At 44.2% G+C, this 15,828-nt stretch overlaps 1 protein-coding gene across 1 annotated transcript; it reads left to right on the top strand.

Moving 5' to 3' along the window:
- The first annotated feature begins 322 nt into the window (after window positions 1–322).
- LOC121584762 (glutathione hydrolase 5 proenzyme) lies at window positions 323–12,470 on the top strand. Its single transcript, XM_041900856.2, has 12 exons — window positions 323–644; window positions 1,392–1,519; window positions 1,630–1,725; window positions 4,428–4,614; window positions 4,847–5,007; window positions 8,960–9,106; window positions 9,354–9,484; window positions 10,086–10,270; window positions 10,420–10,511; window positions 10,629–10,735; window positions 11,004–11,114; window positions 11,925–12,470. Exons 1-12 carry the CDS (start codon window positions 478–480, stop codon window positions 12,069–12,071), a joined length of 1,659 nt encoding a protein of 552 aa, XP_041756790.1. The 5' UTR covers window positions 323–477; the 3' UTR covers window positions 12,072–12,470.
- The last annotated feature ends 3,358 nt before the right edge of the window (window positions 12,471–15,828 follow it).

The raw sequence follows: 15,828 nt of genomic DNA, 5'->3' as shown, positions 1-15,828 counted from the left end.
GCCCTGGGCTAATACTTGTGGGTTTGGATTTAATGGAATAGCTGGTGGTAGGATGTGCAAAGGTGGTTAGCAGTATAAACCTATAGTTTTTTCCCCCTACTGTCATTGAACTATACCTACGGGTAATGTTGGCCAGTTAGGCTATAGTTAAGACAGTTATTGTATAGCCTAACTGTCCAACATTGCAAGGAGGTGCCCAGTGCCGCCAGGTATGATAACATGAGCCATTGTTCCATAATTCCTATAGGCTCCGCCCACGCATTATGCTATGACACTACCTACATTGGACCAGAGCATTGCTGACATGGGTGTGACTGAACAACCTACAAGGTTTATCCTAAACATCTTCTCCTGTGATTCCTATGAACGATGTCAAAGAGGAGGAGTTTGCCTGTCCATCTGCGTTCAGTGTAAGGACATGGTGACAAAAGTTTCGGACGCCGCCGCAATTATAAGAGTGGACTTAAAAAACAAGTAATGGCCAGATCTAAAGCAAGAATATACACGTGTATAACTTTTACGCTAGTGATCGCGATTGGGATAATTATCTTATGCATTGCATTCGCCAAGCAAGATTGTACGGAAGGGGTCTTTAGAAGCGCAGCGGTAGCCGCAGACTCGGAAACATGCTCAAAGATTGGACGGTAAGTGCTTACTGCTTATCCATTTACTCCTCGGTAGGCTACATCGGCTTATAGTATTGTAGAGGTGGTATAACTGGTATTCATATATTTGATAAACGTATTATGGTCAGGTTTTCCAAAAACAAAAATGGTACAGTCTTATAGAGTGTACAATTTAGATTTAATCACATTTTAGGAATGTGCAATCCTTAAAGTCCAGACAGTTCCTCACTCTCCAACACTGTAAGTTAAATAGCCGAGAAAATGAGCTGTCCCCTGCAGAGATGTCTGTGCGTACGTCACGCGCGTGCACATTTTAACCCTAATCACTAACTTTGGTTATTCAAATGTTAGGATTTACTGCCTATTTTGCCTACCAGTTTAATGAAAAATGTGGCCTCCTTTTACACTCATCTGCACTGGTCAGTAGCTTATTAGATAGTACCCCATTGTTGAGAATAGTAAATATGCCTGTAACTAGGCAGTTATCAACTTTAGAATCGCTGATTCAACACCAGCCATGCAAATACCTTTTTGTGTATCTATGTATTGTCTGACCTTTAAGAAATGAAATGAAGATGCATTGAGAGCTACAGTATATATCCAGGACTTAGCTGATTGTACTGAGGCTATAAATCTACAGTGGGGTTTGAAGCTATCAGATTAATTGAATTATAGCCTAATGATGCTTAGTATTATTGCACAGTCCACATCATTGAGACAGACAGATAGCCAGGCTCACTACTTGGTATGTAAACCCCCATCCAGAGATATCCTGCAGAGAGGAGGATCGGCAGTAGATGGAGCCATTGCTGCCTTACTGTGCACCTCTGTCATAAACCCACAAAGTATGGGCATTGGTGGGGGGTCCATATTCACGGTGATGGACAGTAGTGGTAAGGACACTTCATCCCCCTACTATGAGATACCACACAGACATCCAAATATTAAAGTCACAGAGGGGGGATAAACACTTTTCATGTCATGTACATTTTTTATTTCAAAGGCAAGGTTAAAATCATCAATTCAAGAGAGACTGTCCCTCAGGAGTTTAATCCTGATCTACTGAGTGGATGCCCACACACCTTCCAAATGATGACAGGTATTTGGAGTGAGAATGAGTGAACATGAACTTTTTCTTTCTTGACTTGTTTTTGTAGTTGAAAAGCATGTCCTTCCGCTTTACGATGGGAGCTGTTTTTCTTGTTGTTCAAGCTTTCTTTCCTGTTGGCATCAAGGTGGGGAATTCTGTGGAGCTCCAGTAATCCTGGGGCAGCTTGATCTTACTGATTAAAGCTGTCTGTCAAGCGACAAGCCGACTATGCTGGTTTATAGGCAAGGATTTTCATTCCTTGGTATAAAGTCCTTATTTAATGATGACATTGAGAGCCAGTACAGTCTTATACATGATTGATTTCCATAAGTTGCCTTTCCTCTCCAGACCCGAGACTCCTGTTCAGACCTCCTGTTCAGACCTCCTGTTCAGACATGTGAAACGCCCCTGGTACCCTCCTCCATGGGCCTGTTTCATGTCTGAAGCCTGCCTCCCTTCTGACAGGCTCTGCTAATGCCAGCCTGCTTCTGGTTCTCCTCTCACTGCGAGGCAGATGGTTTTGTGGCTTCCTTTTACATTTACATTTACATTTTAGTCATTTAGCAGACGCTCTTATCCAGAGCGACTTACAGGAGCAATTAGGGTTAAGTGCCTTGCTCAAGGGCACATTAACGTCATTTAGCAGACGCTCTTAGCCAGAGCGACTCACAAATTGGTGCGTTCACCCTATAGCCAGTGGGATAACCACTTTACAATTGGGGGGTAGAAGGATTCCTTTATCCTATCCCAGGTATTCCTTAAAGAGGTGGGGTTTCAAATGTCTCCGGAAGGTGGTGAGTGACTCCGCTGTCCTGGCGTCGTGAGGGAGCTTGTTCCACCATTGGGGTGCCAGGGCAGCGAACAGTTTTGGCTGGGCTGAGCGGGAACTATGCTTCCGCAGAGGAAGGGAGCCAGCAGGCCAGAGGTGGATGAGCGCAATGCCCTCGTTTGGGTGTAGGGACTGATCAGAGCCTGAAGGTACAGAGGTGCCGTTCCCCTCACTGCTCCATAGGCAAGCACCATGGTCTTGTAGCGGATGCGAGCTTCAACTGGAAGCCAGTGGAGTGTGCGGAGGAGGGGGGGTGACGTGAGAGAACTTGGGAAGGTTGAACACCAGACGGGGTGCGGCATTCTGGATGAGTTGTAGGGGTTTAATGGCACAGGCAGGGAGGCCAGCCAACAGCGAGTTGCAGTAGTCCAGACGGGAGATGACAAGTGCCTGGATTAGGACCTGTGCCGCTTCCTGTGTAAGGCAGGGTCGTACTCTCCGAATGTTGTAGAGCATGAACCTGCAGGAGCGGGTCACCGCCTTGATGTTGGCGGAGAACGACAGGGTGTTTTCCAGGGTCACGCCTAGGCTCTTCGCACTCTGGGAGGAGGACACAGCGGAGTTGTCAACCGTGATGGCGAGATCATGGAACGGGCAGTCCTTCCCCGGGAGGAAGAGCAGCTCCGTCTTGCCAGGAGTTCAGCTTGAGGTGGTGATCCGTCATCCATACTGATATGTCTGCCAGACATGCAGAGATGCGATTCGCCACCTGGTTATCAGAAGGGGGAAAGGAGAAGATTAGTTGTGTATCGTCAGCGTAGCAATGATAGGAGAGACCATGTGAGGATATGACAGAGCCAAGTGACTTGGTGTATAGGGAGAAAAGGAGAGGGCCTAGAACTGAGCCTTGGGGGACACCAGTGGTGAGAGCACGTGGTGCGGAGACAGCTTCTCGCCACGCCACTTGGTAGGAGCGACCGGTCAGGTAGGACGCAATCCAGGAGTGAGCCGCGCCGGAGATGCCCAGCTCGGAGAGGGTGGAGAGGAGGATCTGATGGTTCACAGTGTCAAAGGCAGCAGACAGGTCTAGAAGGACAAGAGCAGAGGAGAGAGAGTTAGCTTTAGCAGTGCGGAGAGTCTCCGTGACACAGAGAAGAGCAGTCTCAGTTGAATGACCAGTCCTGAAACCTGATTGGTTTGGATCAAGAAGGTCATTCTGAGAGAGATAGCAAGAGAGTTGGCTAAAGACGGCACGCTCAATAGTTTTGGAAAGAAAAGAAAGAAGGGATACTGGTCTGCACGCTCAATAGTTTTGGAAAGAAAAGAAAGAAGGGATACTGGTCTGAGTGTTGGTTTTTTGAGAAGGGGAGCAACTTTTGACTTCTCCCCTTTTCAATAAAATGTGATTATAAACGCACTAAACTGGACAAATGGACAAGGGTCCCGTGGACCTTCAAGCAGCATGTTGCCGTGTGCTGTAAGCCAAGAGCACACACAGTGAACAGCTAGTCAGTTGGCTTTGTTTTTAATACCACTAATCAGGTTGTTATACATACTATAAATTAACATTAACTTTATTGAAAATGTCCATCTTCATTTGTAAACACAAAAAGAGAAATCTTCCGCAAAAGATTATAGGTATTACCATGCCAGTCGAAATTGAATGGCTTAGCAAAATCCCTAAAGGAAATCAACTCATGAAAGGCTTAAACAATGTTTACTCCATTCAAAGTTTCTGTTCAGAAACTTTGTTAAAAGGCAAACACCAGACTTACTTATGTGTATGAAAGCGGACAAACAAACTAAGCTACAATCAGTAAGTGATAGCAATCTCAGGGATATGGAGATAGATATGTGACTGTGACCGAAGACCGTTTCGGATAGATAGAGAGAGAGAAAAAAAGTGTGTAAAAAGTCTGATTACCCCCACCCCTGGTTCCAGGCAGCCAATGGATTGGTGTCCCTGGAGAGATCCGTGGTTATGAACAGGCCCACAGGTTGTTTGGGAAACTCCCGTGGGCCAGCCTCTTCCATCCCACCATCAAGCTGGCCAGAGAGGGTTTCCCTGTACCCCAGGTCCTGGGCCGCTTTATCCCACTGATTGACAGGGATGAGACCCTACCATTACGGTAAGAACCACCCTGACCTTAAAGACCTTGCCATTATGGTAAGAACCACATTGACCCTAAATGACTGGAGGAATCCAACTCATAACGCCCACCCAAGAGTGAGACAATATAACAGTATGTTGAGACCCAGATGTGTGGATGTATAACATGAAAAGTTATTTCAAGAGAGCAAATGTCAAGCCATCATTCTGTCATCACATTGCAAGAAAATAACATTTGAGCTGTCCTGTAGTCAGTTGTTTCTAGATAAGGATGGAAACCTGCTGAAGGCTGGAGACACTGTGAAGTTTGAAAAATTGGCTGACACATTGGAGATCATTGCAAACCAAGGGGCAGATGCTTTTTACACTGGAAAAGTAGCAGAGGATTTAATCGCCGACATAAAAGAAGCAGGTACAACAAGTTCCATTATTGATAATCCCCTCTCTCCCCCATTGTGGCATTGCTTTACAGCAAATATATTTAATTACAAGGAAACTGTAAGTCTCTAATGCATTCACATTGATCACACCCAAACTATAATGTGCCTGTGGTATGTATAGGCATTTGGAGTGCTGATTAACTCATCAATATATTTCAATTAATGTTTTTTCTGTCTTGTGTCGTAGAATTACAACATTATGTTAATCACATTACTTTTATATTAGAATGAATTCCTATATTAGTACATTCACACTGTCTGTTCTTCTGAGAGGCAACATACTAGGGTTTTTAGAACTCTCCTGTGTCTGTGTGGAACTGAGATTAGCCTCTGAGATTTAAACGCAGACAGTTGATTTGCGATGACTTGGTGATAAGACAACATTCCATTCCATGATTAGTGTCTGTGTGCCTGTCTGTCGGTGTCAGGGAGACCCAATCTCCAGTGTATTTATCCTATATGGAAGATGAACACTGGACTTAATCATTTGAGGGAATGACCTAGTGTTCTAGGTAACATTACTATTTCTGTATAAACAAGCAGTAAATGAACTAGAGACATATCACATTTTTATTTGTCACTTATACGTGTTTAGCAGATGTTATTGCGGGTGTAGCGAAATGCTTGTGCTTCTAGCTCCGACAGTGCAGTAATATCTAACAAGTAATATCTAACAATTTCACAACATATACCCAATACACACAAATCTAAGTAAGGAATGGAATTTAAGAAAATGTACATATATGGACAAGCAATGACAGAGCGGCATGGACTAAGATATTATAGAATACAGTATATACATATGAGATGAGTAATGCAAGATATGTCAACATTATTAAAGTGACTAGTGTTCCATTTCTTAAAGTGGCCGGTGATTTCAATAGGCAGCAGCAGCCTCTAATGTGCTAGTGATGGCTATTTAACAGTCTGATGGCCTTGAGATAGAAGCTGTTTTTCATTCTCTCTGTCACAGCTTTGATGCACCTGTACTGACCTCGCCTTCTGGATGATAGCGGGGTGAACAGGCAGTGGCTCGGGTGGTTGATGTCCTTGATGATCTTTTTGGCCTTCCTGTGACATCGGGTGCTGTAGGTGTCCTGGAGGGCGGGTAGTTTGCCCCCGGTAATGCGTTCGGCAGACCGCACCACCCTCTGGAGAGCCCTGCGGTTGCGGGCGATGCAGTTGCCGTGATACAGCCAGGCAGGATGCTCTCAATTGTGCATCTGTAAAAGTTTGTGAGGGTTTTAGGTGCCAAGCCAAATTTCTTCAGCCTCCTGAGGTTGAAGAGGCTCTGTTGCGCCTTCTTCACCACACTGTCTGCGTGGGTGGACCATTTCAGTTTGTCAGTGATGTGTATGTCAAGGAACTTGAAGCTTTCCACCTTCTCCACTGCGGTCCCGTCGATGTGGATAGGTGGGTGCACCCTCTGCTGTTTCCTGAAGTCCACGATCATCTCCTTTGTTTTGTTGACGTTGAGTGAGAGGTAATTTTTCTGGCACCACACTCCGAGCCCTCACCTCCTCCCTGTAGGCTGTCTCGTCATTGTTGTCTTGTGTCGTCTGCAAACTTGATGATTGAAAAAATTGAGTCCTTTGAGAAGGCAAGAAACTGATGGTGGTTAGGAGAAATGCAGTATTATCATAAGGAGACGTATACTTGGAGGAATGGAGGGAAAAAGAGAGGCAGAGGAGGTCTAAGAGAGAGCGGGAGGAAGACTGAGTTTGAGTCGGGAAAAAATGGCGGGAAAAAGGGAGTAGGTTTGTTAAAGAAGAGTGGTAGGAAATGTAAGCAAAGTGAGCTGAAGACAGGAGGAGAAATGGAAGTGAATGAGGGTGAAGTATCGGAGGTGGTAGGTGTGGTGAGAGGCTTGCACAGAGGGTCAGGATAAAGATGAGTCTGTGACAGTAGGAGTGAAGTTTGTGGAAAAAATGGATCCTTGCCTTTTGGCTGATCCATTTGTGGATTCAAGATGGGTGAAAAAAGCGTTGGGTATAGTGGAATCGGTGAGGGTAACCAGAAGTGGTCTAGTGATAATTGTTTGTGTTTCTGTTGGGCAGAGGGAGAAGGCGCTCAGAGTTAAACAAATGGGGGAAAGAATTGTGAATTGTTTTGCTCTCAAGAAAAGGGCGCCATTGAAAGGAGTGATTACTGGGGTAGCAGTAAATGTAAAAGTGGATCAACTGAAGGAGAAGATTCCCGGTGTGTGTGATGCTCGTCGTTTGGTGCGACGCAAACAGGGTGGCGAGAGTGGGGAAACAGAAGTCATTGTCTGTTCTTTTGAGTTTTGAAGTTGAGTCTTTGCCTGATAAAGTGAAATTAGGATATATAAGTTATCCTGTGCGAGCTTATGTGCCGAGTACATTACGATGTTACAGGTGTCAAATGTATGGGCATGTGGCAGCAGTATGTAGGAGGGAGATTCCAAGTTTTGAGAAATGTGCAGAAGGGCATGAGACAAAGGTGTGTGAAGCAGTGGGGAAAGTGGTGGTATGTGCTAATTGTAGGGGTGGCCATGGGGCTGGGGATCAGACATGTCCAGTGCGAGAGAAGCAGGTTGAGGTTTCCAGGGTAATAGAGAAGAAATTGTCATATGCAGAGGCAGTGAAGAAAGTAGAGGAAAAGGGGTCAAGGTGGGGGAGTGGTGAGATTAGGAGAGATATACCAGTACAGTGGGATAGGCGAGCAAGTGATATATGTTTCAGTAAGATTGGATTTTTAGCGTTTATAGCAATGGTTATTCATTGTACTGCAGGGATGGAACGTAAGTCGAAGAAAATTGATGTTGTGGTGGCAGCTGCAGAGAGATATTTGGGTGTGCCAGACTTGACAGCAGAAGTGTTACAGGGAGTGTTGAGTGGTGATGTCCCATCATTTCAGGTTGAGGGCATGAGGTAGGAGTGAGTATATTTAAATAGTGGAGAAGGTGGGGTTAATTATTAGTAATAGTTTTGAATTTGTGAGTGTAGTGTTAGATGGTAGGGTATTTCTTTGCTTTGTTTTATTTCATTTTTCAAGGAAAAGAAAAGGGAGTTGTACTCCAGTCTAGTAGGTGGCGGTAATGCAACAAATTGGATGCCAACCGCCGTTAAACCTCATTGAAGAAGAAGGCTACGGAGAAGGAGAGCCCACAGTCCCTGGTAGTGGGCCGCGTCGGTGGCACTACGTTATCCTCAAAGCGGGCGAAGAAGGTTGGCAGGATCGAGACGTCGGTGTCGGCTACGTGGATGGTTTTCTTTTTGTAGTCCGTAATTGTCTGTAGACCCTGCACATACGTCTCGTGTCTGAGCCGTTGAATTGCGACTCCACTTTGTCTCTATACTGATGTTTTGCCAGTTTAATTGCCTTGCGGAGTGAGTAGCTACACTTTGTATTCTGCCATATTCCCAGTCACCTTGCCATGGTTAAATGGGTGGTTCGCGCTTTCAGTTTTGCGCGAATGCTGCCATCTATCCACGGTTTCTGGTTAGGGTAGGTTTTAATAGTCACAGTGGGCACAACATCTCCTATACACTTCCTGATAAACTCAGTCACCGTTTCAATGTATTCGTCTAAATTATTTTCGCAAGCTACCCGGAACATATCCCAGTCCGCGTGATCAAAACAATCTTGAAGCGTGGATTGCGATTGGTCAGACCAGCATTAAATAGTAATTGGCAATCTTGATATCTGTTGCATGAGAGCACAATGTACCTTTTGACCATTCCACACATCTGCTGTTTGTCATGTATTCAGAAGGATGTGTCTTTGCTATAAAGATCTGTAACCTCAGTTCTGCTCTTCTGAGTTCTCAGTGATCACCTCCAGGGTGGTTACCGACCAACTCCATTACTGCAGTAATTAATAAAGTTAATTTGTTTTGAGGAAATCTAAAAGTATCTCCTTTTGATTAGAATAATTACCACGACACTTGTAACTGTATTTTAGATGGAACACTATCCATGAAGGACCTGGAATCGTTTAAAGTGACTGTGACAGATGCATGGACCGTTCCTCTAGGAGAGTACCAGATGCACTTCCCCCCACCCCCATCAGGAGGCGCTATCCTCAGCTTCATCCTCAACATCATGAAAGGTTGGAATTGAATAACATTATTTTTTTCATTTTAAGATGGGCCCAATATAAGACTGACACTGTATAATCTCCCTATTGTGCCAAACATTAAATTACATGAATTCATGCTCTTATTTAGCGCTTATTGATACAGTATTTGGGTTAACTGACATTGGTTATAAAATGTTTAAGATTGAAAGCATCCTGGAGACCAGAAAACCTGCATACCCACCTCCTTATTACATTTTCCTTATGTCGTTGTCTATAGAATACACCCTAAACTCAGCTTCTCTGATGGGAGGACAAAAGAATCTCACCTATCAACGCTACATCGAAGCTTGTAAGTTTTCCAACGGACTGAGGAAGTACATCCGTGATCCACACTTCAACTCAGAACAAGTAAGTTCCAGAAGACTCCAGGCGTATAGGAAATCATGACACAGTATAGGTCAAGACCAGGGTGCTTCATAAATCTTTAATGATCTAAGTGCTGTTTTATCCCAACAGGGTACTCTCAGGGTCATGTTGAGCCACAAGGGAGAATTATGGAGGGTGCAGCATCAGCTATTACTGCTGTCAGCTTAGCTGTGCTCCAGTCTGAAATGACTATCCATCCCTACCATGATCATATATTCCTGGGGTTCTTTCACAGATTGTTCACAAGATGTCTCATCTCTGCATACCTGCTAGATCTGAGACATGGCTGTATACTTGTAGGTGTCTAACTCCATGGCGTCACATGAGTCTGCAGCCATGCCTCAGGGCTAAACACCAGCTTTTCAAATCACTCACACACAAAACAAGCCCTCAAGATCTTTAATTCAGATCTTGAGAGCTATGTGTATATATAATCCAAAACTAAAACAGCAAACCATGCATTCTGCATGATAAGATAGGAGGGTGAAATGGGAAGTGGCTATATCGAGAGTTGCTACTGTAATGCAACATATACTGTAACTCCAACATCCCTGATCAAGGTCCATTTACTTCCTTTGTCCAGAGAGCACTGAAGATCACTGAGCAGCAGTTTGCTGACCACTTCAGGGCCATGATCAGCAGTGATGAGACCCATGATGCTCAGTACTATAACATCACTCCATACCTGGACACCATGGGAACCACACATGTGTCTGTGATGGCTGAGGATGGAACTGCTGTCTCTGTTACCAGCACTATCAATCACATGTAAGTCAAATGTTATTCACTGTGTAGAATCATTACAATAATCATCATTAGGACTATGTCAGTGATGTATAATTGTAATTAGTTATGTATAACCATGTAACATTCACTATACACACAATGACTTGTCAAATATCTTTCCCTTCACACAGGTTTGGATCCAGAGTGTTCTCCCCTAAAACCGGTATCATCCTCAACAATGAGTTGGCAGATTTCTGTGGGAAGGCAGATCACATTGTTGCAGGTAATGTGACCCCCAAAAATATTTCCTGAGTGTTTGTAAGGGTGGCTGTAAAATAAACTGATAGCTTAGATTTTTGTAGCCTCTCCTTGATGATTTGTTTTATGGTTTGGCTTGCAGGTGAGCAGCCTCCCTCCTCCATGTCCCCTGTTGTCCTGCAGTCCAAGTATAAGACTCTGGTGATTGGCGGGTCAGGTGGCAGCATGATCACCACGGGGATGGCCTTGGTAAGTGACCATGGTATCAACAATATTTGATCAACATACACTTTGTGTATGCAAATTGGTTGAGCCTCACAATAACAAACACCTGTATAACACCAATACTCACCTAATGTTCATAAATCTACTGTGTGACCAATATTTCACAGTATGTTTTCTAAAACACTCTGTACCTTAAACACACCGCCATGGTAACATTCACTTTCAGTCCACATACAGGTACAGTATTAGCAGTCTTCCTCCTCATGGTCTCATATGTCTGTCTCTCTCCCAGACCATCATGAACCACTTGTGGTTTGGGAAGAGTCTGGAGGAGGCGATCGCAGCCCCTGTTGTGTTTGTGGATTCCCAGAATGCACTGAAGTTTGAACCTGACTTTGACAAGGTAACACCACACATCATGGGCACTCAACGATTAAAGAAGTATTCAGTTATGTTTCTGAAGAATATTGTTGGTCAATCACAGATTTACACATCTTAGGGGGTAGTATTTACAGGTTACCGTATATCAATCAATCACATTTATTTATAAAGCCCATTTTACATCAGCAGATGTCACAAAGTGCTATACAGAAAGTCAGCCTAAAACCCCAAACAGCAAGCAATGCAGATGTAAAAGCACGGTGGTTAGGAAGAAACCGAGAGAGGAACCAGTCCCCTTCTGGCTGTGCCGGGTGGAGATTATAACAGTACATGGCCATTAAGGACAGATTTTTCTCCAAGATGTTCAAACGTTCATAGGAGAGAGAGAGAATTAGAGGGAGCATACTTAAATTCACTCAGGACACCGGATAAGACAGGAGAATAACACCAGATATAACAGACTGACCCTAGCCTCCTGGCACATAGACTATTGCAGCATAGATACTGGAGGCTGAGACGGGGGGGTCGGGAAACACTGTGGCCCCGTCCGACGATACCCCCGGACAGGGCCAACCAGGCAGGATATAACCCCACCTACTTTGCCAAAGCACAGCCCCCACATCACCAGAGACAAGGCTGAGTATAGCCCACGAAGATCTCCTCCACTGCGCGAGCCCGAAACCCAGCCTAAATGTACATAATAATAATAAATCAAGGTCTACTTCAATTCAGTCATTATTAAGGCCTGTTCGGAAGTGGTAATTTAAGCATCTCCTACGCTAACAGTATGTCTGTCCTCCTGTTCCTATAACTTTCTTCCTCTCTCCCTAAGGCTGTGGTGGAGGGTCTGAAGGCTTTAGGACACACAGTGGAAGTTCAAAAGTACTTCTACAACGTGGTCAATGCTGTAGAGAAGGACAACGGTTGCATCCAAGCCGTTTCAGATTCCAGAAAGATGGGCAAGGCAGCTGGGTATTAATCTGCCAGACTGTTGGTCACTGACACTGGATATAGACCGTCTTCCAACTGTCAATATAGAGCTACTGTAGCTATAGCAAAAACATGGCTCTGATTATGCCTCAGACAAAATTTGATTGTGCAGACAGTATATGTTTCTCATCCTATTTACTACAACATCAACAGGCAACGTGTAGAACAGCAACCTGTGATATTGAGTCACAAGTAGGAGCATACTGTATTTCATTGTAATGTAGAGGATGATTTAATAAGTGCCCAATGCTACATCTGTCCAGTCTTCTCTTCCCAATCCCATTTTCTACAACTGGAATGTATGTACTTAATCATGTACACTGAACAAAAATATAAATGAAACATGCAACAAGCAACAATTTCAAAGATTTTACTGAGTTACAGTTCTTATAAGGAAATCAGTCAATTGAAATAAATTCATTAGGCCCTAATCTATGAATTTCACATGACTCGGAATACAGATGCATCTGTTGGTCACAGATACCTTTAAAAAAAGGATGGGGCAGAAAACCAGTCAGTATCTGGTGTGACCACCATTTGCCTCATGCAGCACAACACATTTCCTTCGCATAGAGTTGATCAGGCTGTTGATTGTGGCCTATGGAATGTTGTCCCACTCCTCTTCAATGGCTGTGCGAAGTTGCTGGATATTGGCAGGAACTGGAACACGCTGTCGTACACATCTGTCCAGAGCATCCCAAACATGCTCAGTGGGTGACATGTCAGGTGAGTATGCAGACCATGGAAGAACTGGGACATTTTCAACTTCCAGGAATTGTGCACAGATCCTTGCGACATGGAGCCGTGCATTATCTTGCTGAAACATGAGGTGATGGCGGCGGATGAGTGGCACAACAATGGGCCTCAGGATCTTGTCACGGTATCTCTGCATTCAAATTGCCATCGATAAAATGCAGTTGTGTTCATTGTCCATAGCTTATGCCTGCCCATACCATAACTCCACCGCCACCATGGGGCACTCTGTTCACAACGTTGACATCAGCAAACCGCTCGCTCACACAACGCCATACAGATCCTTTGCCATCTGCCCGGTACAGTTGAAACCAGGATTAATCCGTGAAGAGCACACTTCTCCAGTGTGCCATTGGCCATCGAAGGTGAGCATTTGCCCACTGAGGTCGATTACGACGCCGAACTGCAGTCAGGCCAAGACCCTGTGAGGACGACGAGGACTCAGATGAGCTTCCCTGAGACGGTTTCTGACAATTTGTGTAGAAATTCTTCGGTTGTGCAAACTCAGTTTCATCAGCTGTCCGGATGGCTGGTCTCAGATGATCCCGCAGGTGAAGAAGCCAGGTGTAGAGGTCCTGGGCTGGCGTAGTTACACGTGGTCTACGGTTGTTAGGCCGGTTGGACGTATTGCCAAATTCTCTAAAAAGACGCTTATGTTAGAGAAATAAACATTAAATTCTCTGGCAACAGCTCTGGTGGACATTCCTGCAGTCAGCATGCCAATTACACACTCCCTAAAAACTTGAGACATCTGTGGCATTGTATTGTGTGACAAAACTGCACATTTTAGAGTGGCCTTTTATTGTCCCCAGCACAAGGTGCAACTTTGTAAGGAGCACGCTGTTTAATCAGCTTCTTGATATGCCAAACCTGTCAGGCAGATGGATTGTCTTGGCAATGGAGAAATGCTCACTAACAGGGATGTAAACAAATTTGTGCTCAACATTTTAGAGAAATAAGCTTTTTGTGCATATGGCACATTTCTAGGATATTTTATTTCAGCTCATGAAACATGGGACCAACACTTTACATGTTGCGTTTATATTTTTGTTCAGTGTATATGGAAGGAGCCTTTTAATACCTGAAATGTTCAAACATGTTGTCTATGCAATATATTCTTTAATATTCTATCTATTTTAGAATTGTTGCTGAAATTATTTCCATTGATCCTTTCTTCAGTTTGATACTTTAGTTGTGCTTTTAATATCTGTATTATAGCATAGGTCTGTTTATTTTACCTATATGTTCTCTGAGCTAATGAAAGTTTCATATATTTGGTGGCCACAAGCTTATTAACAGGCCTATAGCCACATGGCCTTTATCTTTTATTCATACACTGTGTGACAGACTCTTAAATACAGACCACTGTTGGCTAGGCATATTGTATGTAATATTGGATTTGTCATGGGTGGGGTATTGTATTAGCTGTGGTCTATCATGTTGTAAATGATAGACATATGTTGAGGTTATACAGAATGTTAATATCAGGTATCACAGATTATGAGAGCATCTTACTGTTGAAGCCCCGAACAGAACAGTTACTGATAGCTTCGACCTGGTCCTCTGTCTGCCTGGAGGTGCAGAGGGAAGAGCTGGTCTACTCCAGATGTGAGAAACAGAGAGCTGTTTTGTTGCTATGGGGCCTTAATTGTTAAAAATGAAACACTGTGGGGAATCAGTAGCCCCGTTTATACCTGCCGCTAACATGCATCCTTCGTCCTGATCTTGCCCGTTTACAGTTATAAGATCTGATCAAAATCAGTTCACAATGCCTCTTTTAATCGTCTACACCAGTCTAAAAATGTGGTCACAATCAAAATGATCAGGACAAAGGACGCATGTTAGAACCAGGTATAAACAGGGCTAGTGAGTCGGCCGGCTCATCCCTATTGAAATCTGCTGGGTATTTCCGCTGCTCTCTACCAGATTGTATTAGGAGCTGTCTATCTGTTTGGCTTCTTGCTGTTTTCCTTTCCCCCCCCCCCAGTGTGCTGGAGCATACAGGAGATGGAGCAAGATAATGGGATCAGTAAATGACTCATTGCAGATACAAAGCTCTTTCCTGGATCAAAGTTTCTGAAGATGAGACTCCTCTTTTGTTTCTGTTTTGAGTGTCTGATTAGAGCAAGTGCTGTTGATAGAAAATATGTTTACTTCAATACTGTAAATTAATCAGAATTCATTCTAATAAATCTCTTGGTATGATTATCATTGCTGGTCTGGAAGTCATTAGAGTAGTAATTGAAGTAAACAATAGATAAATGGTATTGCTGTAAGATTGAAGGGACTTTGATGGCAATTGAAAAAACCATCATTGAGAATATACACTAGTATGTGGACACGCCTTCAAATTAGTGGATTCGGCTATTTCAGCCACACCCGTTGCTGACAGGTATATCAAATTCTTGCACACAGCCATGCAATCTCCATAGACAAACATTGGCAGTAGAATGGCCCGTACTGAAGAGCTCAGTGACTTTCAACATGGCATCGTCACAGGATGCCACCTTTTCAACAAGTCAGTTTGTAAAATGTCTGCCCTGCTAGAGCTGCCCCGGTCTGTAAGTGCTGTTATAGTGAAGTGGAAACGTCTAAGAGCAACAATAGCTCAGCCACGTAGTGGTTGGCCACACAAGCTCACAGAACGGGACCGCCGAGTGCTGAAGCGCTTAGCGCGTAAAAATCATCTGTCCTCGGTTGCAACACTCACTACCCAGTTCCAAACTGCCTCTGGAAGCAACGTCAGCACAAGAACTGTTAGTCGGGAGCTTTATAAAATGGGTTTCCATGGCAGAGCAGCCACACACAAGCCTAAGATCACCATGTGCAATGCCAAGCGTTGGCTAGAGCGGTGTAAAGCTCGCCACCATTGGACTCTAGAGCAGTGGAAACGTGTTCTCTGGAGTGATGAATCACGCCTCACCATCTGGCAGTCCGATGGATGAATCTGGTTTTGGCAGATGCCAGGAGAACGCTACCTGCCCGACTGCATA

This window comes from Coregonus clupeaformis, chromosome 16 (assembly GCF_020615455.1).
Source record: "Coregonus clupeaformis isolate EN_2021a chromosome 16, ASM2061545v1, whole genome shotgun sequence".
NCBI lineage: Eukaryota > Metazoa > Chordata > Actinopteri > Salmoniformes > Salmonidae > Coregonus > Coregonus clupeaformis.
Note: the sequence above shows the minus strand (reverse complement) of the source record. Positions and strands in the feature narration are given on the sequence as shown.